Source organism: Podarcis vaucheri, assembly GCF_965113315.1.
Source record: "Podarcis vaucheri genome assembly, chromosome: 10".
In the NCBI taxonomy this organism is placed as follows: domain Eukaryota; kingdom Metazoa; phylum Chordata; class Lepidosauria; order Squamata; family Lacertidae; genus Podarcis; species Podarcis vaucheri.
The window spans coordinates 76,621,412-76,643,085 of record NC_138748.1 but is presented as its reverse complement, the minus strand read 5'-3'; the positions used below and the strand labels follow the sequence as shown (position 1 = coordinate 76,643,085).

At 54.5% G+C, this 21,674-nt stretch overlaps 2 protein-coding genes across 2 annotated transcripts in view; one reads left to right on the top strand and one right to left on the bottom strand.

Annotated features, from left to right (window-relative positions):
• Positions 1–592: 592 nt before the first annotated feature.
• Positions 593–8,628, bottom strand: ADM2 (adrenomedullin 2; the record flags this gene model as incomplete). The annotated part of the gene is made up of 2 exons (XM_082241259.1): positions 593–1,323; positions 8,471–8,628. The coding sequence occupies 2 exons, from the start codon at positions 8,626–8,628 to the stop codon at positions 930–932; spliced, it is 552 nt and encodes a 183-aa protein (XP_082097385.1). The 3' UTR covers positions 593–929.
• A 7,677-nt stretch (positions 8,629–16,305) lies between these two features.
• SBF1 (SET binding factor 1) overlaps positions 16,306–21,674 on the top strand; it is a 45,441-nt gene continuing 40,072 nt past the window's right edge. Inside the window, exon 1 of the mRNA XM_082238671.1 lies at positions 16,306–16,436. Within this exon, the coding sequence (XP_082094797.1) occupies positions 16,349–16,436 (88 nt within the window). The 5' untranslated portion in view covers positions 16,306–16,348. The remainder of the gene's footprint in view (positions 16,437–21,674) is intronic.

Sequence of the window (21,674 nt, the reverse complement as noted above, 5' to 3'; positions counted from 1 at the left end):
TCCCTTTCCCTTTACCTATATATAGGGTGCCTCTACTCTGCATGGTTTTCTGGCAACATGTGCAAATGGCTTGAGATGCCTGTGAGGTCCATCAATGACCATCTAGCATCTATTGAACCCAAAAAACAGCGACCGTTTGTTGTTGACAAAGGACAGGTGGACATAGAAAGGCCCCCATTACCTTCAGGAGCTGTGGGCCGCATCAAACCTCAATCTGGCCCTGGCTGTGCCCCCCCCCCACGGGAACTTCCACATTTTAAAATGGTTTACATTTTATTGCTGTACACCCCCCTGTTGTTTTATGGCAGAGCAACGTGGAAATACATTGCATAAATAAATAAAAGGGAAGGTGGTCTAGGCTGTCTTGCTCTCACATCCTTCAGTTTCCTTCGATGGGTGTTTGGCTCTTGGGCTAACTGCTTGTCCCTGATGAGCCGCCAGAAGCCTTTCTCGAGTCTCAAGGGACACCCAGAGGGGAGGGGAGTCTGGCATTTCTTTTTACTGTGAGGGGTACTTCCTCGTAGAAATGGGCATGGCCTCAGGCCCCCCCCCCCCAAATGCATATGAAAACTCCTGGCAAAAGAAAGACCATCACTTAGATGGTTTTTTTATTTTCCATAACAAGTGCAAGTGTGGGAGTTGTGTTTGGTGTAACATTGTGCACAGTCCTTCCAGCCCTCCTATGCACCCGCCTCTCCTGCAGGGGGGTCTGGGGCGGCATCCTTTCCATCAGATGGCCAAGACACCCCTCAGCCGGCTCTGCTCAGGGCTTGGGCCCCGGTTGCTTCTTCACAGCCCCCTCCAGCAGGGGGGATTCCCTTCGGTGCAGAAACCCTGGCCCAGACTGCCAGAGAAGCCAGGGCAGCTGCTCAGAGATGTGCCAGGGGAAGGCAGGAGACCCTCTCCGCTCCTGGAGTCCGTGGCTTCCCTCACCCATAGCTGTGGGGGCTGCTGGGGTTCATGGGGGCCGATTCCTGAAGTCCCAACTGGCCCTTCAGAAGCCAGAGCCGATGGCTGAGGTTTTGCACTTGGCAGGTGCCCAGGGCACAGCCGACACGCATCAGCTGCGCACGGTGCGGGCGGGGGGCTGCGTGGCGCTTTGGGCGGGGGGCTGGAGTCCACGGGAGCCGGTGCTGGGTGGGGCTGCCAGGCTGCTGGGGATCCAGTCTGCGCCTGGGGAGGACGGAGAGGTGGAGCCGGCTTCCTGGCGTCGCCACAGGAGGCTTCCAGGCCGGCCACATTCTGGCCGTCTTGTCCGAAAGCTCTTCTGTCATCGGCCTCTTCTGCAGCCAGGCTGGTGGGCGGCTTCTGGCCCAGGGCCTCCTGCAACGAGAGGAAGGAAGAGGTGCCATGAGCAGCAGGAGGGAAAGAGGCATGTTGGAGCAGGAGCACAAAGACTTGCAGGAGCCGGGCTCACGGAGCAGCCACAGCCTGTTTAGAGGGGGATCAGAGCCGCCTTCCCCCCACCTGCCCGTGTGGGCCCTGGGGGTGCAGGGGCCACAGCTACTTCTGCACTGCCCAGACCCAGAGCTGGCATGTGCCCTCGCAGGGCTGGCTCATGGAGTGTTGCTTGAAACGGCTTGGCTGCCCTTGCCCAGAAACTGCGCTCCCAATTCTTTCTCGTGGAGGAGGAGCCCTCGTCACAGGTGAGTCCGCCTCTCCATGGGATGGTCCAGGCAGGGTGAGAGTGAGGCCTGTCAGAGCAGAAGGAGCACAGGCGAAGGCCCAGCCTGACTCAAGAAGAGGGCTCTGGGGGGGGGTGGCTGCAGATCTGGGTCAGCCTCTTTGGGTGGGTGTACAGCACAGCCTCTCAGGGAGAGATACCTGTGGGTTGCCACGATGGTGCCAGGCCCAATTCAAAGTACTCCTGGTTACCTTCCAACCCCCAAAAGCTTGTTGGGTGCTCACCTGGAGGTGCGCATGGGCATCTCCAGGACCTGGCTAGCCCTGAAAGTCAGCAAGGAAGACCCACTGCCAGAGCCTCCCGTCAGGTGCATCAGGTTGGCACTGGACACGTGAGACAGGGTCAGAGAAGGGCAAGCCTCGCACCCCAGGCGAATTTTCCTATAGCCCAAAGGAATCTCCATCTCCACAACCCCAGTGAGTTTCAGGGCTCTGGCTGGGAATCCCCCTCCATCCTAACAGCAGCAGGAATAAGGCAGTTTGGGACATGCGCTTTTTGGAGAATGGGCTGCCTGAGAAAGACCCTTTTGCCTCCAGTGTCATAGACAAGAAAGCCAGACTGTTCCCTCCTAAAGTCCACTTTGCTCAGTGTGACTTCTCTCAAGAATTCAGGTATAGGACAACAGTCTTGGGTATCTTTCTTGGAGAAAATCGTGTGAGGTCTGGTACTGGGAGTCAGAAAATATGACTTGGTCTTTGTGTGTGGAGCTTGTGCAAAGTGTGGGACGATGGGCACCCTTGCTGTGTGTGTGTGCATGCGCGCACATGTGTACACTTGTATAGCTGTGACTTCTGTCCCCTTCTCCCTGCTGTGTCCTTTTATGGCCAATAGACATGCCAGCCTCCCAGGCCATTGGAGATGGTTGCCATTCTCAGAGACAACTGCGGCTCTTCCACTCACTCCCGTTAAAAAACTTAATGTTCTGTATTTGGGTTTTCTCTCAGAATTAATTACTGTAATAGGAAGCTGCTTTTTAAAGGGCTCTCCCCCCCCCAATCCTCTCTGTGGGGGACCCAGATCCTGAATGAGATCGTGGGAGAGGAGAAGCAGGGGCAGAGCCCCCTTTTGGGTGGGGAGATGAGCTCCCAATCCAGGGACAGGTCCCCCTGCCCACGTCCTGCTGGGAACCTTGGAAGCTGCCGAATAACAAGTCAGAGCCCTGCTCCATCTGGTTCAGTACTGTCCGCACTGACTGGCAGCAGCTCTCCAGGGTTTCAGGCAAGGTACATGCGCAGCCCTTGCGCCCTTGCGGATTGGATCTGGGCTCTGCATGTGGAGCGGGTGCTCTGTCCCTGAACTATGGCCCTTCTCAGATCAATGAGGCAAAAAGTCGGCTGGGGCAGAAGGAATATTTTACACATTTAAATGAAGCAACATTTAATTGCTTGGAACTGGTAGACTTCAACCTCGGCTTTTGCTTTTGACAGATGCTTGTTAAAAGCTCAGCTCTTGGCCTTTGCAACTGAGCAGAGGCAGATCTGCCTGGCTGGCCATCCTCCTAGGAAGAAGCTGCTTCCTTGACGTGGTTCCAGGAAGGGCAGCTCCCCCCCCACCTCTGGGCAGGACACAGCAAGGGGGGGGTCATCTCTTGAGGGCCATGCTCTGCCCAGAAGCTCCCTCTAACCCCAGCAGTCCCTCCTTGAGGACCTTGGCAGGCCTCTCCGTTTGGCCCCCGTGAGGCCAGGCCCCTCGGCCTTGGCTGCCTGGAGAGGCATCACGGCCAGCACTTGCAACCGTCTCTTCCAGACCGCAAGAGAAACTATGTGTGGCCTAGCCCTGACGCAACCTGCTGAGCCACCTTTTCCATTTGAGAAGCGGGATGGGGCGGGGGGGGGGGAGAGAATGAATGAGGAGAGGAGAGAGCATGTGTCAGGTTGGGGCATGGAGAAGGATGTCAGCTTCCTTCCACCAGGGAAGAGGAACTGGTCTGGAGGAGGGAAGGAGGAGGGAGAGACTGGGAGATGGCCAGAGGGAAGGAGCAGGGCGGGAGGCGGGGAGGAGCGCAGGCAAGGCAAGGGAGCTGTACCTGCCACAGGACACGTACGCTTGGCAGGCAGGCAGGCAAGGAGGGAGCGGAGGCCAGATGCATCAAAGGCCCGTAGCCCACACACAGGCCGGGTTCAAAAGCCTCTCTCCAACCCTCACCACAGTTTCAGGTAACAGGACAGGAGGAGCTGCCTCTCCCCTCCACAAGCGAGGGCGCCTGGCACAGCTGCAGCTGGGTGGGATGACTGCCTGGCTCTGCAGCCGCCTTGGTCCTCTGGCCTGTGGGGCGTGTGTGTGTGTGTGTGTGTGTGTGAGAGAGAGAGAGAGATGTTTGCTTCTTCAAATGCAGCCTAGGATTGCATCAGCTTTTTGAGCTGGCACATCACACAACCGGCTTCTCTTCGGTTTGGGAGCCACTAAGACCCCGAGATTGTTTCTGCACACTTGGTTTCCCCATCCTATACTTGTGACTCTGATTCTTTGCACAGAGGTGGTTTTAGGGTAGCGCAACTGGTTCTGCCCCACTGGGTGTTGGCGCCACAGGGGACGCTGCAACAATGATATAGAATGGAGTGGGAGAGATGGGGGCGCCAAATTTTATTGTTGCACCACTGAAATTTGAGAGCCCAAGAGCACAGAGCCGTCCCTAACCCTAACCCTAGTCATCCCACCCGGAAACCAATGTCCCCACTGTGGAAGGATGTGTGGATCCAGAATTAGTCTCCACAGTCATTTACAGACTCATTGTTAAAACCATGTTTATGGAAGACCATCTTACTCGGCAACCAGGGATTGCTGAAGAAGAAGAAGAAAGATTTTCTAGATGGCCACAGACTGACCTCTTACTCATCTTGTATTGACCATTCAGTATTTTTTGGAGACACTCCCCTCCTCCCTTTTGAAGACAGACAACATTTGCCCACCTCCAGACATAAACACCCATACCTTCCTTACCCACACCCACCCACACCCACACCCACACACACACAGAGAGAGAGAGAGAGAGAGAGAGAGAGGTGATTCATTCCTTGTTTTAGTCACAACCAAATATGATTTTTAAACTGCTGACCATGACTTTGGTAATTGTTTTGGATTTAAAAAAAAAAAAACATATTGTAAGCCATCCTGTGTGGCAAAGTGGGGTGATATAAATACCCTGCTCAAACAAGCCTGTCTGCCAGCTCCCTGTCCTCAGCAGCCCTTCCACTCATCCTGGCTGTTAACCCTCCTGACACCATCCTCCCAGGTGTGAAATGTCTCTGCTGCCTGAGATGTCCCCCTGCTTTGCTCATTGCAGTTCCTACTCTCTCATCTGCCCTCTGCCCAGTACTTCCTTGTTGCTTAGCCTTGAACCAGCCTTGATGGAAACTGCCCTGGCACTCTGGGCAGATTCCATCTGCCACAAATGAGCATTTCCTGCCATCCCTGGATGGAGTGCGGGCAAAGCAGCATCTCTTGCCCTTAGCTTGAATAGGAAAAATGCCGCAGGAGGTGATGCAACAGCCGGAAGCCTGTAGGGGAGCCACAAACCTAAGCCCAAAATCATAATTTGCACTTCAATAAAAGTTTGTCTTTCAGCTGGGAAGGCTCCAGTTCCAGTCTCTGCTTGGCTGTGCTGACCCTGAACCAGTCTCTCTCCCTTAGGCTGTTCTGTTTCACAGGACTGTTGGGACGATGTGGGTCTCCCTGGAGGAAGGGCAGGTGGGGCTGTAATTCATTCCCCATCCTGCTCTGCCATTGAGGGCCGAAACCAAAGACAACAGTTGCATCACAGCTGAATGCTGGGCAAACCCAGCAGGAGGCAGGAGGCGCTTGTGGGGACCACGGCCTTCTCTTGCTTAGGGGGCTGTTCCACCCGCCTTCATGGAAGCCTCGCTTGCTTTTCCATCTCCAGGCTGAGGGGAGGAATGGTTCCGCTGGGCTCCCATTCATCCCCTGGGCTTCCCCCTGCTGCTCACCCCCTTTAGCACTGGGAGCAGGGGCTGGAGGGACCAGAGAAGATGCTGGCCTACTGCCCAGCTGTGGTCCCAAGCAAACAGCTGGATGCCCCCATCCCTGGCTCACAGACGGAGGAGGGAGCGAGACACAGAAGCCAGGCCCCCCCCCCCAAGCCTTGCCCCCTACCCCCATCCTCTGAGCAGGACTCGTGGGCTGCAGTGGTCAAAGGTCTGCAGGGTCTCCCCACCCCCCACTGTGTCAACACACGGCCTGGAGCTGCATTTTCAACAGCAGCAGAAGAGCCTTGGGGAGACCCACCAGTCCTTGGCCGAAAACCCTCCATCCTCCTGCAGGGACCGGCAGCCTGCCCACTGCCCAGCGGGAGAGCCAACAGCGCAGTCCACAGCGCAGCCAGCAGCATGCCCAGCCCTCCTTCTCCAGCTCTGCTGAGCCCAAACGATGCCCACTGAACCCCTGCCCGCCCTTCCGCTGCCTTGGCTCAGGGGCAACTCCGGTTCAGGTTCACTTCCCCCCAGCCATCCGGTGGTCAGGTGACGAGCCAGACATCCAGCCCCGAGCGCCTGACCACCCCCTTCGGCCTGAACCCTCACCCACTCTGACTGCCCAGGTGCTTGGAGTTGAAGCATCCAAAGGTGCCAAGTCATGCCACAGTCACATGCCCCACACAGTTGCCAGCTGGGCAGTCAGCGACTTCTGAGGACCCAGACACTCACAGCAGGGATCAGTTTCCTCACAGCAGGGATCAGTTCTCTCCCCCCTGTACTTGTGTTAAGGCCCAGCTCACCCAAACCCATTTCCTCTGTCATGTGCCCCCTCCCTGCGTAAGTCTCGTTTGCGCCCCCACCCCCTTTTCACAGAGAGGTATTCCAATCAGTGTATAGCTTGGCTTGCTTCCTTAAGCCGCCCTCTCTCTTAGCAGGCAGGCATTTTCCCAGGCAACATATTCAATTGTATATAGAATTTATTTGACAACATTTATCTACTGCTTCATTGTCAACGGAAGCCCTAGGCAAGTGTGCGCATGCGCCTGCTTGTATGTGCGCTCTGTGTTTGTGGGGCTACTAGTGAGCTTCCTTTGCCAAACCTTTTCACAAAGGGGAGCTCTACATAATAATAATAATAATAATAATAATTTATTATTTATACCCCGCCCATCTGGCTGGGCCTCCCCAGCCACTCTGGGCGGCTTCCATAAAAACCAAAAATACAATAAAATATCACACGTTAAAAACTTCCCTGAACAGGGCTGCCTTAAGATGTCTCCTGAATGTCAGGTAGTTGTTTATCGCTTTGACATCTGCTGGAAGGGCGTTCCACAGGGCGGGCGCCACTACCGAGAAGGCCCTCTGCCTAGTTCCCTGTAGCTTTGCTTCTCGCAATGAGGGAACCGCCAGAAGGCCCTCGGCGCTGGACCTCAGCGTCCGGGCAGAATGATGGGGGTGGAGACGCTCCTTCAGGTATACTGGGCCGAGGCCAGTTCAGTTCCTGGTTCAGTTCCTTGCTAAAGGGGACGCATCCTCCTGCTGGGATGACAGAGAGGACGTCTTCATCATGGCACAATGGGCGAGTGTGTCCGGCTGTTAACCAGAAGGTTAGTGGTTCAAGCCCACCTAGGGATGGCTGTGGGCAGGATTCCCGCATTGCGAGGGGTTGGACTAGATGACCCTCGGGACCCTTCCAACTCCACAGGTCCAGGGTTCTAGGATGGTTACTGCTGCTCTATCATGGCTTCTATCTCATCTGCGCCTTGCGTGTTTTCTGGAGATGATGATTTATTAAATTTGTATGCCGCCCCAAACCCGCAGGTCTCAGGGCTGTTACAAGCGCCTAGCGGAGCTTTGCCTCCGTCTGCTGTCGCAGAGCTTGAAAGGAGATCCTCGCAGGGCTGAAGCGGGTGGCAGGCTGGCGCCCCCATTCCAGCCCAGGGCAGAAGCGAAGCCCCCAAAATCCAGGGGAAGGGGATGCCTTCCTTCCCAGCTGAGCATATTTGGGGGTATCCCGACCACCACCCCCGTTTTAGGCGAGAGCTCCGGGCTGCTGTGTGGAATGCAAAGGGTGGGGGGGGCGAGCAAAGGGTATTTCCTTAGGATGGTCCCAACCGGCGCGATCCAATTCTCCCAAGAGTAACTCCTGGAGCCCCCCCCCCCAACTCCCTGCCCCATGCAAGGCGCTCCACCGCGGCGGCTCCCGGACACGTTGGGCCATGGCGGGGGTCGCTCCTCTGCTTGAGAAAGAAGCCGGCTTCTCGGGCCGGTCCCTGGAACTCCCTTCCACTGGACTGCACGCCCCTCCCGGAGGGCAAAGAGGGATTCCGCCGCAGCTGGCAGGGGCGAGGGAGGGGCATAGCTGTCAACGTTTCCCTTTTCTTAAGGGAAATTCCCTTATTCCGAATGGGATTCCTCGCAAGAGAAGGGAAAAGTTGACAGCTCAGCGGCTCCCCACACGCCCCACCACTCTCTCTGCAAGGGGACATGAAATGGGGGTGAGCAGGCGGCAGTGGCATAGCGTGGGGGGTGCAGGGGGGGCCCGGCCGCACCGTGTGCAACATCTGGGGGTTAGGGTTAGGGGGCGCAAATCCACGGGTTAGGGGGCGCAAATCCACGGGTTAGGGGGCGCAAATTACTTGCCTTGCCCCGGGTGCTGACAACCCACGCTACGCCACTGGCAGGCGGGCCTCTCCGCTCTGCTTTGAGGCGGCCTCTGTCGGGGCAGGGCTCCTGCTCACCTCCCGGCCCCATTTCAGGCTCCAAAACACCCACCCCACCCCCACCCCACGGCCGCCGACCTTCGCCCTCCCTGGAGGGGAGGGAGCAGGAGGAGAGTTCTCCGACGGGGACTCACCTGGGCGACAGCGGCGAGATGCGCCCCGACGGGGCGGGCGAGGCGGACTCGGCGCCCGGCAGGTGAAGGAGCAGCGCGGGGAGCGCGAGGAGGAGGAGGAGGAGGCGGCGGCGGCAGCGGCTGATGCAAGCGGGCTCCCGGCGCAGCGGGCGCTTCATGGCGGCGCGGGGGGCGGCGGCGCGGGCTTCAGGGCGCGAGGACCCGGTGGGGGGCGCTACCTCGCAGGGGAGCCGCTTGGCTCCGGTGCCCTAAAAGGGAAAGGGATGCAATTCTGGCTGGTGGAGCTGGGCGGCCCGGTCCTTCGTGTCCCGGGAATCCTCGACGGTGAGCTGGACGGCGCCTTGGCTCTCCTGGACGGCTCCGGCCCGGGCACCTCCAGCAGCAGCCAACTGCCTCCCCACGCCGTCTGTCGCGGCTTAAATGCCAGCCTCCCGGCCCCTGGGCGCTGCCCGGGCGGGCCAAGCCTCTGGAGGCTCCTTCCGCGACGGGGCGGGGCATCCCAGACCGCCACTGACTGGCTGGGGCTGCCCGGGAGAACGGGGTGGCCGTCCGGCGGGGTCACACCTCCCCCCAGCTCCCACGGGCCGCCCTGGGTCTCTCTGCGCTGACGACCCCCTCCCCGCCGCGGGGTCGAGGGGAGTCGCAGACACCGGGGAGACTCCCCCGTCGAGGGCGCCTTCGGGGTTCCCGCCTGCAGGGCCTGCGCCGCCCACGAGAGGGCGCCGGGACTCCAGGGCTGGCCGGGGATTTGGGCGCCTCGTCCGAAGAGACAAGCCGCCAACGAGGGACTCCTGGCGGGGGGGGGGGGTCTGCGCGGCTCATTTCTTCCCCATCCTCGCCGGTAGCCCCTCTGCGCAGGCAGGCAGGCAGGCAGGCAGGCGCCCCGCTCCCCACCCCGCTTAGCGGCCAGGCCGGCCCCTTCCGGAGCGAGGAGCCCGTCTCCCCCACAGCACACCTGCCTGCCTGCCTGCCCGCCCCACACCTGAGGCCAGGTTTCCAAGGGATGGCGGGGTGGGGCGGGGCGGGAGTCTTGCTGGCGCTTCGGATTAGCTGACCGGTGGGGAGATCGCGCAAGGGAAAGGGGGCGCTGCTGACCCCCCCCCCAAAGCAGGGCTCGCGATCACCGTGAAGCAGCTGGCAAAGATGAAATGGGTCCTCGCCCTCCTGTCGGAGGGGCTGCCAGGGATGCGGGAGCTGAAGATGCAGCCCCGGCCAGATCCGGTCCCGCCCCCGCCCCGCCCTCTGGCTTGGTTCTGTGTATTTTCTACTTTGCAAATGAAAACTAGCTTGGCTTTTCTGGTCACATCAGCGTGGAAAAAAAATGATTTCTCTGCAATTCGTGACCTCTCCATTTTAATATCACTCGGGAGGCTTCTCAGCTAAGTGTCCTCTCAGCAGCTCAATCCAGGGATCCAGAGTTACAGTATCTTTAAGAGGATCTCCAAAATTAGGTTAACAGGAGCTCTGCTTGGGCACAGAATGACCCCTGGGGACTGGCAGAGCCAGGGCAGGATCGCTGCCAAGGAGGCCAACTCCACACACACGGGCTCCATGGGCACAGGAGAGGGGGGCGGGCTCCATACACAGAATGGGGCAGCAATAATAATAATAATAATAATAATAATAATAATAATAATAATAATAATACTGCCCTCACTCCCTGTCTGGCCACACTCAGGGCCAAGGACTGGGATGGGGTTGCTGAGCCCCAGGGAGAGGAATTAGGATGAGAAGCCAGGAGGCAGAGGGGTGGGAGGGGAGCGACTGTCCGCCAGGCCCAGCAGTCTCACCATCCGAAGGCTGGAACCAGCAGTTCCTAGACATTTTTCAGCCACCCGGCCCCTGGTTCCATAAACGTATTCCTGGTGCCCCTACCCTGTCCTACAAAAAGCAATATTCAGAATAGTGGTTTGCACGACCCACTAAGGAAGAGAACAACACAACAGAATTCAAAACAGTAGCAGTTAATTGCACATTTATTCAAAATCCAATTAAAGTTAGGTAGTTTAATTAATGTGACAAAACTGATGAACTTGATCCAGTGATAGATGCTTCTCAAAGCCTGATGGTCATTTATACCTCCAGCCCCCCATCACCCCCTGGCACCCCCCTGGGGAATCCCAGTGGGTGGTACCAACCACTCTGGGAACCACTAGGCTAAACCATCTCATTTCTTCTGCCTTTTTCAGATAGGTAGCCGTGTTGGTCTGCCATACTCAAAATAAAAAAATTCCTTCCAGTAGCACCTTAAAGACCAACTAAGTTAGTTCTTGGTATGAGCTTTCGTGTGCATGCACACTTCTTCAGATACACTGGATAACCCAGTCAGACGGTTGGCATCATCCTCATCCTCATCATCTGCTCCACGGAGTGAGGTATAGCTGCCTAGACCCAAGGCTGGTTTGGGTGGGGATTCAGGGCAGTGGAAACTGCCATGTTGTTGCAAGGGATAAAGATCAGCCAGACGCAGCAATGGAGAATATGAAGGTGAAGTTTATTGCCAGGCAATAAGGACCCAGTTGGAATCTCTTCCAAAGAACTGGGACCCCGATTGACAGAAATACAGGGGTCTTTATACCTGAGCAAATCACAGCAAATCATAGATCATAAGACAATCATGAAGGATTCATAACTTGGTCAGCAAAATATCAGCCAATCAGCAAGCAGTTGTCACGCTCCTAGCTACTGGTATAGCACTGGTCCTGCACAGGGTTCAAGTTCCGCTTTCCAATGCTCCAGTGACGTTCAGTCTAACCTTTCCCCTAGTTATGACAGGACAGGGAGCTTGGACATTTTGTGGTTTTGCTCTTCCTGTTCTGTGGATTAATTTAGCCTGTTCCTGATGGGGAATTTGTACCAGAATCCCTGACTCATGTCTTGTCCGGGGTGCACAGATGTTTCTAGGGGAAAGGTCGGTTCCTAACTTTGCTGTTTCAAGCAGTTTGCATTTTAGCTAAGGCACAGCTTCCCTTTTGATTCAAGTGGATTTATAAAATACTGTAATCCTTGATTCGTGTAAGCATATATTGAATATATTGATTATTGATAACTGGTTATATGAATAATGTAGGGGTAGCCCTTCCTTCCTTGCCTCAATGTCAGCTTTGACAATAGTCAACTGCCTTCTGTGTGCATTCCTTGGGCTGGGGAGGGCTCTTGACACCCAGGCATGCAGGAGATGATCCCAGGGCAAGACTGGATAGTAGAATCATAGAATTGTAGAGTTGGAAGGGACCTCAAGGGTCATCCAGTCCAATCCCCTGCAATGCACAATGTCTTTGAACTGTAAGGCTCCTGGGGCAGGGACCTCGCTTTGTGTTGTCCTTCTATAGGACACGGCTGGTGCTTTAGAGTTCAAAGCAGAAGGACCAAGCGTGGGCAGAGCCAGGATGTAGGTTGGGGTGGCAGGCTTTATGTTGGGGGGGAGCAGAACCGAAGCATCTGTGACATAATTGGTCGGTTAGTTTTTTTTTTATTTACTTGATTTAGGGAGCCAGCTGCCCCTCCCTGCCCCCTGGCTGTGCCCATGGGAGCAAGGGCAGTCACAGTCTCCAAGAGAAGGGAGAGCTGGTGCTGTGGGCATCCGTGGGTGGGCGCTTCTTCCACCACCTGGGCACCCAGAGCCCCCACTGGTGAAGTGGGGTGTGTGTGTGTCAGTGTCTCGACTTGAAGGTGCTGCTAGAGCGGCTTCCGGTGTGTGTGGGGGGGTGTCCATGCAGGTAATGCCAGGGTCAGACAGGCAGCAAGCAAAGCCCAGGAGGTCTCTGTCCCTGAGCCCCACTTCTAGAGGCAGAGGCTATCGGGCACCCACAGCCCAGGGAGCGGAGCCTGGCTGGCATTGTGAGCCTTCTGAAGAAGCAGGGGGCAGGAATCCACTCAGGCTCCTGAAAGCTGTCCTGGTCAGCCAAATTGCTTTCTCAGACTCTGCTCTGGATTGAAGGGACTCTGGATACCTGAGGGAGGGAGGATTTGCCAAGGAAGCGTCTCATTGGCCGAGGGGCCCCACCCCCAGCATCTGCCCCTGTTCAAGCGTACAGTTCTCTCCAGTCAAGAGAGGGCATTGCAGCTGCCCTCACCCAGAAGAGGAGCAAGAGGTGTGATGAGGAATGCAGCCTGAACCTTTTCGACAGCAATTCTTATGCACAGTGCTGCTCCAAAGCCTGGAAATCTTTAGAAACAATAACCCATAATTTCCCCTGCTGATATAGGAAACCTGGGTCAATTCCATGACTCACAGACTCAGGGGCCAATAAGAGGACCCCCCCCCCAGGTTTCTGTATTGTTTCATGCAAGCAGGCTGCAGCAAAATTGCAGGAAAGCAGGCTCTTCTCCACAAGTTTCTCCGTCAAATAATGTGTTTGCTTTTTCTGAACGAATGGACTTGTGAGGTCCAGGCTTGTGGCTGAACTGGGGTCACAGGCTAGACAGACCATGGGCCACACTGGAGCAGACTGCAAGCACGTTTGCTGACAACAAGCCAGCCAAACACACCTCCGCCTTGGCTTTCAGTTCCTTGAAGGTGGATGCTTGAGGTGCAGGAGGAAGAGGATGAAGGCCGAGTGATAGGTGTCCTTTTGCAAGGAAACCCCAGTTTCCCTTGCACAAGACTCCAGATGGGAGAAGCCACCAGAAGGTGCAGCCCATCTCCTTCATGCAACGCAGGAAGAAGAAGAAGAAGAGTTTGGATTTGATATCCCGCCTTTCACTCCCTTTAAGGAGTCTCCAAGCGGCTCACATTCTCCTTTCCCTTCCTCCCCCACAACAAACACTCTGTGAGGTGAGTGGGGCTGAGAGACTTCAGAGAAGTGTGACTGGCCCAAGGTCACCCAGCAGCTGCATGTGGAGGAGCGGAGACACGAACCCGGTTACCCAGATTATGAGACTACCGCTCTTAACCACTACAGCACACTGGCTCTCAACAGGAGACACCCATCTGCCTATGGGGTGGGAAGGTCAGCCAGGACAGGTCAGCTGTGGGTCCCAGGGGGCAGGTGGGGGGGAAGGCAGAACTCCTTGAGCAGAAGGGGATGCAGGGGGGCCAGGAGGACGGGGCCAGCCCATGATCAGAGAGTGATGCTTCAGGCCTTTTCCCTAGCCATCTCGCTCACTAATTCTGACCCAAAGCAGAGAGAGGCTTTGTTTCTCCAAGGCAAGGGGGGCTTGAACCTTTTTTGGCTACCTGCCAGCAGCAATTCCCATGGTTTGAGCTGGGAGAGACGCGTGTGAGCTCTCTGGGGCTGTGGGGTGCCAAGTCCAGCTTATGAGACCTTTCCCTGCAGAAAACCCACCGCCGGCTCCCGTGTCTGGGAGGCAGCATGAAGCCTAGCCTGGCCAGTACAGGCCGGGGATGAATAAATGCTGGGAGGCCCCTGTCCCTTGGCCCTCATCTGGCCAAGCAAGTAGGGCTTGCTTTCCCGTCCAGCTTCTCTGCTCCCACCTGGCCCAGACGCAAGTCTGGTCACCCTCAGCCCAGGCCCTGTTCTTCTGGCAACTGGTCTGCAGATGGAGAGCCTTTTCCTGGCACTGGTGGGACTAGAGGCAGCCGGGCTGTGGCCCCAGGATGTGGAGAGGAAGCAACATGCATACCTTGTGTTTCACTGTGTTTCTTCACTGTTGTTGACACCATGACCCCCAAATGTAATTATCCTGGCACTCGCTCTGGGCCTTAATCATCTTGCAGCTGTTGCCAAAGGATAATCTTCCTCTGAATACCAGACAGCGCACCCCAGTTGCCAGCTTTCGTGTTTGGAAGAGGCTGACTCATATTTGTACCATCCGGATTCTGGGATTTGTAGCATCTGACAAGCTGCATTAGAACTGCCTTACTGGATCAGATCCGCCAGTGCCCACATTTGGTCACAGCTGCCCTGGCTGCCTGGCCCCTTCCAAGCCCAGCCCAAAGGGCTCGTTATGGCTCAGGACCCGATACCTTCTGGAATGCCTCTCCAAATACATATCTGGGGGCCTAAACCTTCAGCTGAGGCCCCACTCCTTGCGTCTTTAATATCTTGTTGGAAGCTGCCCAGAGTGGCTGGGGAAACTCAGCCAGATGAGCGGGGTATAAATATCAAATTATTATTATTATTATTATTGAAGGAGAAGAGAAGGGCTTCCTCCGCCACGCCTCCTGCCTGTTTGATGCTCTCCCCGGGGAGGGCCACCTGGCACCGACACTGACATCTTTTTGGTGTCAGGTAAAAACTTACATTTCCCCCCAGGCTGATGATGATCTTTTTGCTGTTGGTGTGCTGCCAAAACTCCCTGCTGCTGTTATGGTTTGTTTGTTTGTTTGTTTGTTTGTTTTAGTATATAAGCAGTGACCCATTTTAGTAAGCTTCTCCTAGCCTCGGCTGACACTGAGTCTAACAGCTGAGGGTGCCTCACCTGGGAGTCAGCATCCTGAAGTCAGTGGGGTTTTCTGCGAAGCAGATGCATCCAGGACTCCAAACCGACAGCCGCCCCCCAGAGCACCTGCCCTCCCCTCCCCCTGACTAGTCTAAGCCTCTCCGTCTCCCAGGGGAATCTCGTAGAAATGAGCAGGCATCACCGACCTCTCAAGACTTTCTTTGGTCTGGCAGCTGGTTCTCTTCCAGTTGGATTGTGCGCAGAATGCAAGGAGGATTTGCAGCCAGGGGCCCAGCAGAAGACAGACCGGGGGGGGGGGCTGTGAGGCTACAGAACTTGGGCAGCTGAAGAGGAGGTCACGTCAAGCCCAACTGCCAAGCCCCGTTGGGAGCCTCTAAATCGGTGGGTCCTTGGGAAGTCTGAAACATCTGTCCTAATCCTGGCTCTCAAATGGCTCCTGGTCCCGAGGGCCACACTCTGCCTCCCCAGTCAGAGGCAGCGGGGCTTCTGGTCCCAAGGAGCTGGAAACGGCAGGAGGGGAGAGTTGCTGCTGCTGCTGCTGCTGGGGGGTTCCCCCTTGGGCGTCTGGCTGGCATTGTGAGACGGGGATGCTGGACTAGACGGGCTCCGCTGGGCCTGATCCAGCAGCCAGGCTCTTCTCATGTTCCTGACCACTGAGCGAAAAGGCCCATCTTAAAGTGCCATGGGGAGGACTTGGGAATGAAGCAAAGTTTTCCTGCACTTAAGCCTAAGTTGTTTATATACATAATTCTTTGATAGCTAAATTGTAGTCTTTTGTCATTTTTTAATTTATTGGCAAGTTCTGTATTTTGCATTTTCCAATGCTGTTCGTTGTAAGCTGCTTTGGGCACAGCCAGTGATGGATTTACGGATAAGCTAATCAAGCTCTAGGTTGGGGCCCCCCAAAAATGTAAAGGAAAAATAACTGGACGTACATTTCCAAAATATAAGATAAAAAACAAATAAAATAAAAGCTCCATACAGCAACAGTGTTCTGTGGGCTCCTGCGATGTACATATTTTGTCATGTGCAAATGGCTTGAGATGCCTGTGAGGTCCATCAGTGACCACATAGCATATATTCCACGCAAAAAACAGCGACCATTTGTTGTTGACAAAGGACGGCTAGACCTAGAAAGGCCCCCATTGCCTTCAGGAGCTGAGGGCCACATCCAACCTCAATCCGGAGGGCGCAAGCTCCGGGAGGGAAGCGGGCGGGCAGAGAGACCCCGCGGACCCTCCGTCGGAGGCCGCGTCTCCAGAGAGCCGGCGGCGGAGGGACCCGGGGGCGGGCGGGCGGGCGGGCGGAGGAAGGAAGGGGCGGGCTCTGTCCCCGCGGAGGGCCAATGGGCAGCCTCCCCGGCCGCCGGGCCCCGCGCATTGGCTGGCGGCGCCGGCGCCTGCTGGGGCGGCCGGGCTGGGTCGCATCCCGCCGCCCAGGCAAGATGGCGGCGGCGGCGGCGGCGGCGGCGGCGTCTGAGGAGGCGGCGGGAGGCGGCGCGGCCGGGCGGGGATGAGCCCCGGCGCCCTCGCGCCCCCCCTCGCCATGGCCCGCCTGGCCGACTACTTCGTGGTGGTGGCCTTCGCGCACGGGAAGCGCGGTGAGTCGGGGGGGGGGGAGGGAGGAGGGAGCCGAGGCCCCGCCGAGCCCCGAGCAGGCCAGGCTCCCGGGGCCCCGCAAGGCCGGCGGGGAGGCCGCCGCGCTCCCTCGGCCCCGTCGGAGAGGCTGCCCGGGGGCCGCCGGGCGGGCGGGGGCGGAAGGGCCTGCGCAGCGCCGCGCCCCCGGCGGACGGAAGCGGCAGGCTCGGCACCTCCTCGCCGCCCTCTCCGGCCGAGGAAGGCAAGCGGCTGCCCGCCTCGGGCCGGGGGGTTGGTTTGCGCGGCCCCCCCGGGGCGGCAGCTGCACGCAGGTGCACGTGAGAATGCGCGGTTGGCAGGTGCAGCGCCCACGTGGGAGCCTGCGCCGGATGGGAAGGGGCTGAGCGGCGGGCGAGGGGGAGATGCTCGGGGCAGGGATGGGGGAGCCCCAGGTCTGGCCAAGGGGGCTTGGGGGGGGGGTCCCGACTGGGCGCTGCATCTCTTCCTCTGCTTCCTGGCACCTGAGTCATCCGGCGGATCCTGGCCCGGGAAAGGCAGGTCTCGGCACGTCGAGCAGGTGAACCTGCCGCTTCTCTCTCTTGGCGGCCCCGGGCCTCTCGCCGCCTCTCTCGGGTCTCTTGGCCTATTTCCGCCTCGAGAATGCACCGAGTGGCAGCTGCAGAGGAGGGAGGGCTTTTCGCATTTCGGGTTCTGTTGCTGAAACTGCCTTGAGAGTTAGACGGAGGGGGGGTTTGTTGGGTTATTTTGGGCAACAGTCTCCTCCCACACGCCTGTTTCCTACCGAAGGAAACGGGTTTCTGCCCTCTTCGGTCTTTCTGTGGCACAATGGAATACCTCCTTTTGGGAGGTATTCAAGGAAAGACTGAATCGACACCTTTCAGGGATGCTTCAGGTAAAGAGTCTGGCATTTCAGAGAGAAGGGCCTTGAGGGGGCCATTCATTGCAACACAGTTCCTTAGCAGGCTATCTTCTAGCTAAAACTTGATGTTTCAGCCTTCTCCCAGCTTCCTCTGGAAGCTTCCAAGGAAATATTTAAGTCAATCTTTTACATTGCAATTCATACGTTTCTTAAACAGTTGCTATGGCAATTAAATAGTAGTTACTAAGTACATTATTCAGCTGTGATTCCTGCTTTGGAGGGGATTGTAGATGACACTTGGGGGTCTTTTCCAAGTCTATAATTCTGTGGAGCCTTTACAACATCTAGGAGTTTTATCCAGAGTCACTTGTATAAAGTTGGCTGTTTATTTTGAAATCAGTATTAAAAAAACAAAACCAAGTACTGTATTATTTGCTCTATAGGACTCACTTTTTCCCTCCTAAAAAGTAAGGGGAAATGTGTGTGCGTCTTACGGAGTGAATGCAGGCTGTGCAGCTATCCCAGAAGCCAGAACAGCAAGAGGGATTGCTGCTTTCACTGTGCAGCGATCCCTCTTGCTGTTCTGGCTTCTGAGACTCAGAACATTTTTTTTCTTGTTTTCCTCCTCCAAAAACTAGGTGCGTCTTGTGGTCTGGTGCGTCTTATAGAGCGAAAAATATGGTAACTAAAACCCATTCAAATTCTCCATAACATAAGCCACTCCAGCCTCAATCCAGCAGATGGGACAAAAATTACTCAGGCAGCCCACGTGTGTTTTGCTCTATAGATATGTGTTAAGAAAGGGGAGCAATTGTGAAATCAAGGATTTCTGTTTGTCTCTTGATACCCACGCAAGGACTTGCTGCAAGATCACTCACTGGAAGGCTGTCCAGAAATAAGAGCTGGTACTCACTGGCAGGAAAGAGAGAGATGTGGGAGATGTGTGTGCTGTTTGGCTGCCATTGGCTGCCAATGTCTAAATAGTCACAGTTTGCACATGGCATGGCATGTTTATGATGCTTGACTTCAAAAAGTTTCCTCTTTTTGCCTCCATTTTTTTTTACTTAGATAAACAGATTCCATGGAAATGGATTCATTTGTAAGAGGTGGACAGTTCAAGGGTTTGCTGATCTGCTTTTAGTCACAATTCAACACATTGGCCGTTACTTTTATAGAATTGTGCGGCTGAGGTTTGGGAACAATTGGGGGTCTGCCTTCTCTGTGAGATCAGGAGGAAGCCCATCTCTGGGTCCCGCCTGGAAGGGGGCCTGCTGCTCAGTGGCTGCCCCTTGATAATGGGGCTCCTTGACCCTGACAGTATGGCCGATCCCTCCCTCACGAGGAATGGTTGAGGGAGCTGGGTATGGAAAAGAGGAGACTGAGAGGAGATAGGGTAGCCACCTTCCAGTATCTGATGGAAGATGGAGGCAGCAAATTTTCTCCTGCTCTGGAGGTGGCAGGATCCAAGTGAATGGCTTCAAGTGACAGGAAAGGAGATTCTGACTAAACAACAGGAAGAACTTTCTGACAGTAGGAGCTATTCGACAGTGGAAAGGATTCCCTTAGTAGATGGTGCACTCTCCTTCCTTGGAGGTTTTTAAGAAGAGGTTGGATGGCCACCAGTAACCCAGTTTTCAGGCGCCATGTGGCACCTAAATTGTATACCTGGCTTTCTAACACTGATCTACACCAGTTCCCAATTTGTTATGGGGCCACGTTCAAGGTGTTGCTATGGGTATATAAAGCCCTTAACAGAACAGCAATATATTCCCCAGAAAACTTTAATGGTTTAGTTAAGCATGCTATCACTGAGTAAATTTTCATTTAATTATACACATCAAATTTAGATCTGCCCCCAATATTTCCCCAGATTATTATAAGCTCCAGCCTTATTTCAGACATCATGATATATTGAGATATCACAATGTTTAGCTGGCAATATATCATGATATTGAAAACCAGATATCGCCCAGCCCTAGAGTAGATGTGATCTTGTGGATGTAATCTTAGAGCCTCTGTCTATAACAGGGGTAGGCAACCTAAGTCCCGTGGGCCGGATGTGGCCCAATCGCCTTCTCAATCCGGCCTGTGGACGGTCCAGGAATCAGCGTGTTTTTACATGAGTAGAATGTGTGTTTTTATTTCAAATGCATCTCTGGGTTATTTGTGGGGCCTGCCTAGTGTTTTTACATGAGTAGAATGTGTGCTTTTATTTAAAATGCATCTCTGGGTTATTTGTGGGGTATAGGAATTCGCCCCCCCCCTATAGTCCGGCCCCCCACATGGTCTGAGGGATGGTGGATCGGCTCATGGCCGAAAAAGGTTGCTGACCCCTGGTCTATAATCTTTGAGAAGCCTTGGAAACTGGAGGCAGGCAAATGTTGTCCTTATCTTCAAAAAGGGGGAAATAGAAGATCCAGGTAACTACTGACTGGTGAGCTTGACAATGATATTAGGAAAGTTTCTGGAGCAGATTATTATAAAGATGGTCTGTGAGCACCTAGAAAAGGATGCTGTGATTACTCAACATAGGCTTCTCAAAAAACCAGTTATGCCAAAGCAGTCTCATTATTTTTTGATGGAGTTGCAAGCTTGGTGGATCAGGGAAATGCTGTGGGTGTAGTGTGTCTCAATTTCAGTAAGGCTTTTGACAAAGTCCCCCATGATATTCTTGTGGCGAAGCTGGTAAAATCTGGGCTGGACGAAGTAACTGTTTGTAGCAGGTTGCCTGCCCAAAGCTAAAGAGTGGTCACTAATGATTCCTCATCGTCCTGGAAAAAGTTGGGTGCCAAAGGTTTCTTTCCTGGGCCTGTTGTTCTAAGCAGGGCTCGAAATTACCAGGGCTCCAGGTGCATTTTGCATCTAAAGGTTCTCCATTTGCGAGCACCTCCAAAAGTCCGGGCGCCATTTTTTGCGCCTGGTTGACACTCAAAGATTACTGAAATGTATGTGCTTTGAGGGCTCGAAGTATATGTTAAAAGGATAGACTATATGTTATGGAGTTTTAAAATAAAGAGTAGAGTGTTTAGAAAACGGGAAGTATGGTGTCAATATTTTTCAACAACACCGTTAAGCATGTATTAACAATTTCTGCTATAAATGTGATATTAACAATGTGCCACTTATGTGAATTGCATATTAATTCATGCTTATCAAAATAATAAATAATAGTGTTGCTGACCCCAGCAGATTCTGTTTTGGTGCCCATAAACCAGGTCCCAGAAGCCATTTGCCTCCTAACTTTTCTATCCCAGTGATTGTAAAGGTTTTGGATGAAGGAATTGAGGTGATGCTCATATTTGCAGATGACACCAAACTGAGAGGGGCAGAAGACAGAATCCGGATTCACGAGGACCGTAACAGATTGGAAAACTTGAATTTCAATAGGCTGCTGTACTTAGACAGGAAGAACCAACTGCACAAATATAACATGGGGGACACATGGCTTGCCAGTAGTATGTGTGAAAAGGACCTAGGGATCTTAGTGGACCACCAGCTTAACACGAGTCAGCAGTGTGATGCAGCAGCGAAAAAAAGCTAAAACAATTCTAGGCTGCATCAACAGAAGTCTAGTGTCCAGATCAAAGGAAGTAATAGTACCACTCTCTTCTGCCTTAGTCACACCACACCTGGAGTACCACTGTGTCCAGTTCTGGGCACCACAATTTGAGAAGCATATTGACAATCTGGAATGTGCAGTGGAGGGTCTGGAAGCCGCCTTAGGAGGAACAGTTGATGGAGTTGGGTATGTTTAGCCTGGAAAAGGGGAGACGTGAGAGGAGATACGATAGCCATTTTCAAATATCTAAATATGGAAGGTGGAACAAGCTTGTTTTTGAATGTTCTGGAGGGGAGGACCAGAACCAATGGATTCAAGTTACAAGAAAGGCAATTTCAAGTGAACCCCAGAAAGACCTGGGACAGTAGGAGCTGTTTGGCAGGGGAATGGTCTCCCTTGGGAGGTGGGGGACTCCTCTTCCTTGAAGGTTTTTAAGCAGAAGTTGGGTGGCCATCTGTCATGGGGGCTTTAGCTGAGATTCCTGCACTGCAAGGGGTTGGACTAGATGGCCCTTGGGATCCCATCCAACTCTACAGTTCTGTGATTGTAGACATTTACCGTACATTCTCGTATTCAGATTTAATTTTAAAACTAGTTATTTTTAGAGACGCTTAATATCATTGGAAGTATATAATTTAAATAAAATTATTAGGGTTTTTGTTTTTTTACAAAACTGTACTTGCTTATTCATAACTGCCCTGATGCCACCCTTTTTAAATATGTAAATGACTCTTGTAGTTGGCATTTTATGAGGGTCTGACATCAGTGAGCCTTTTGCTGTGGAGGCCTCATGCCCTTTGCCTGTGTCTGGTGGTGTGAGCC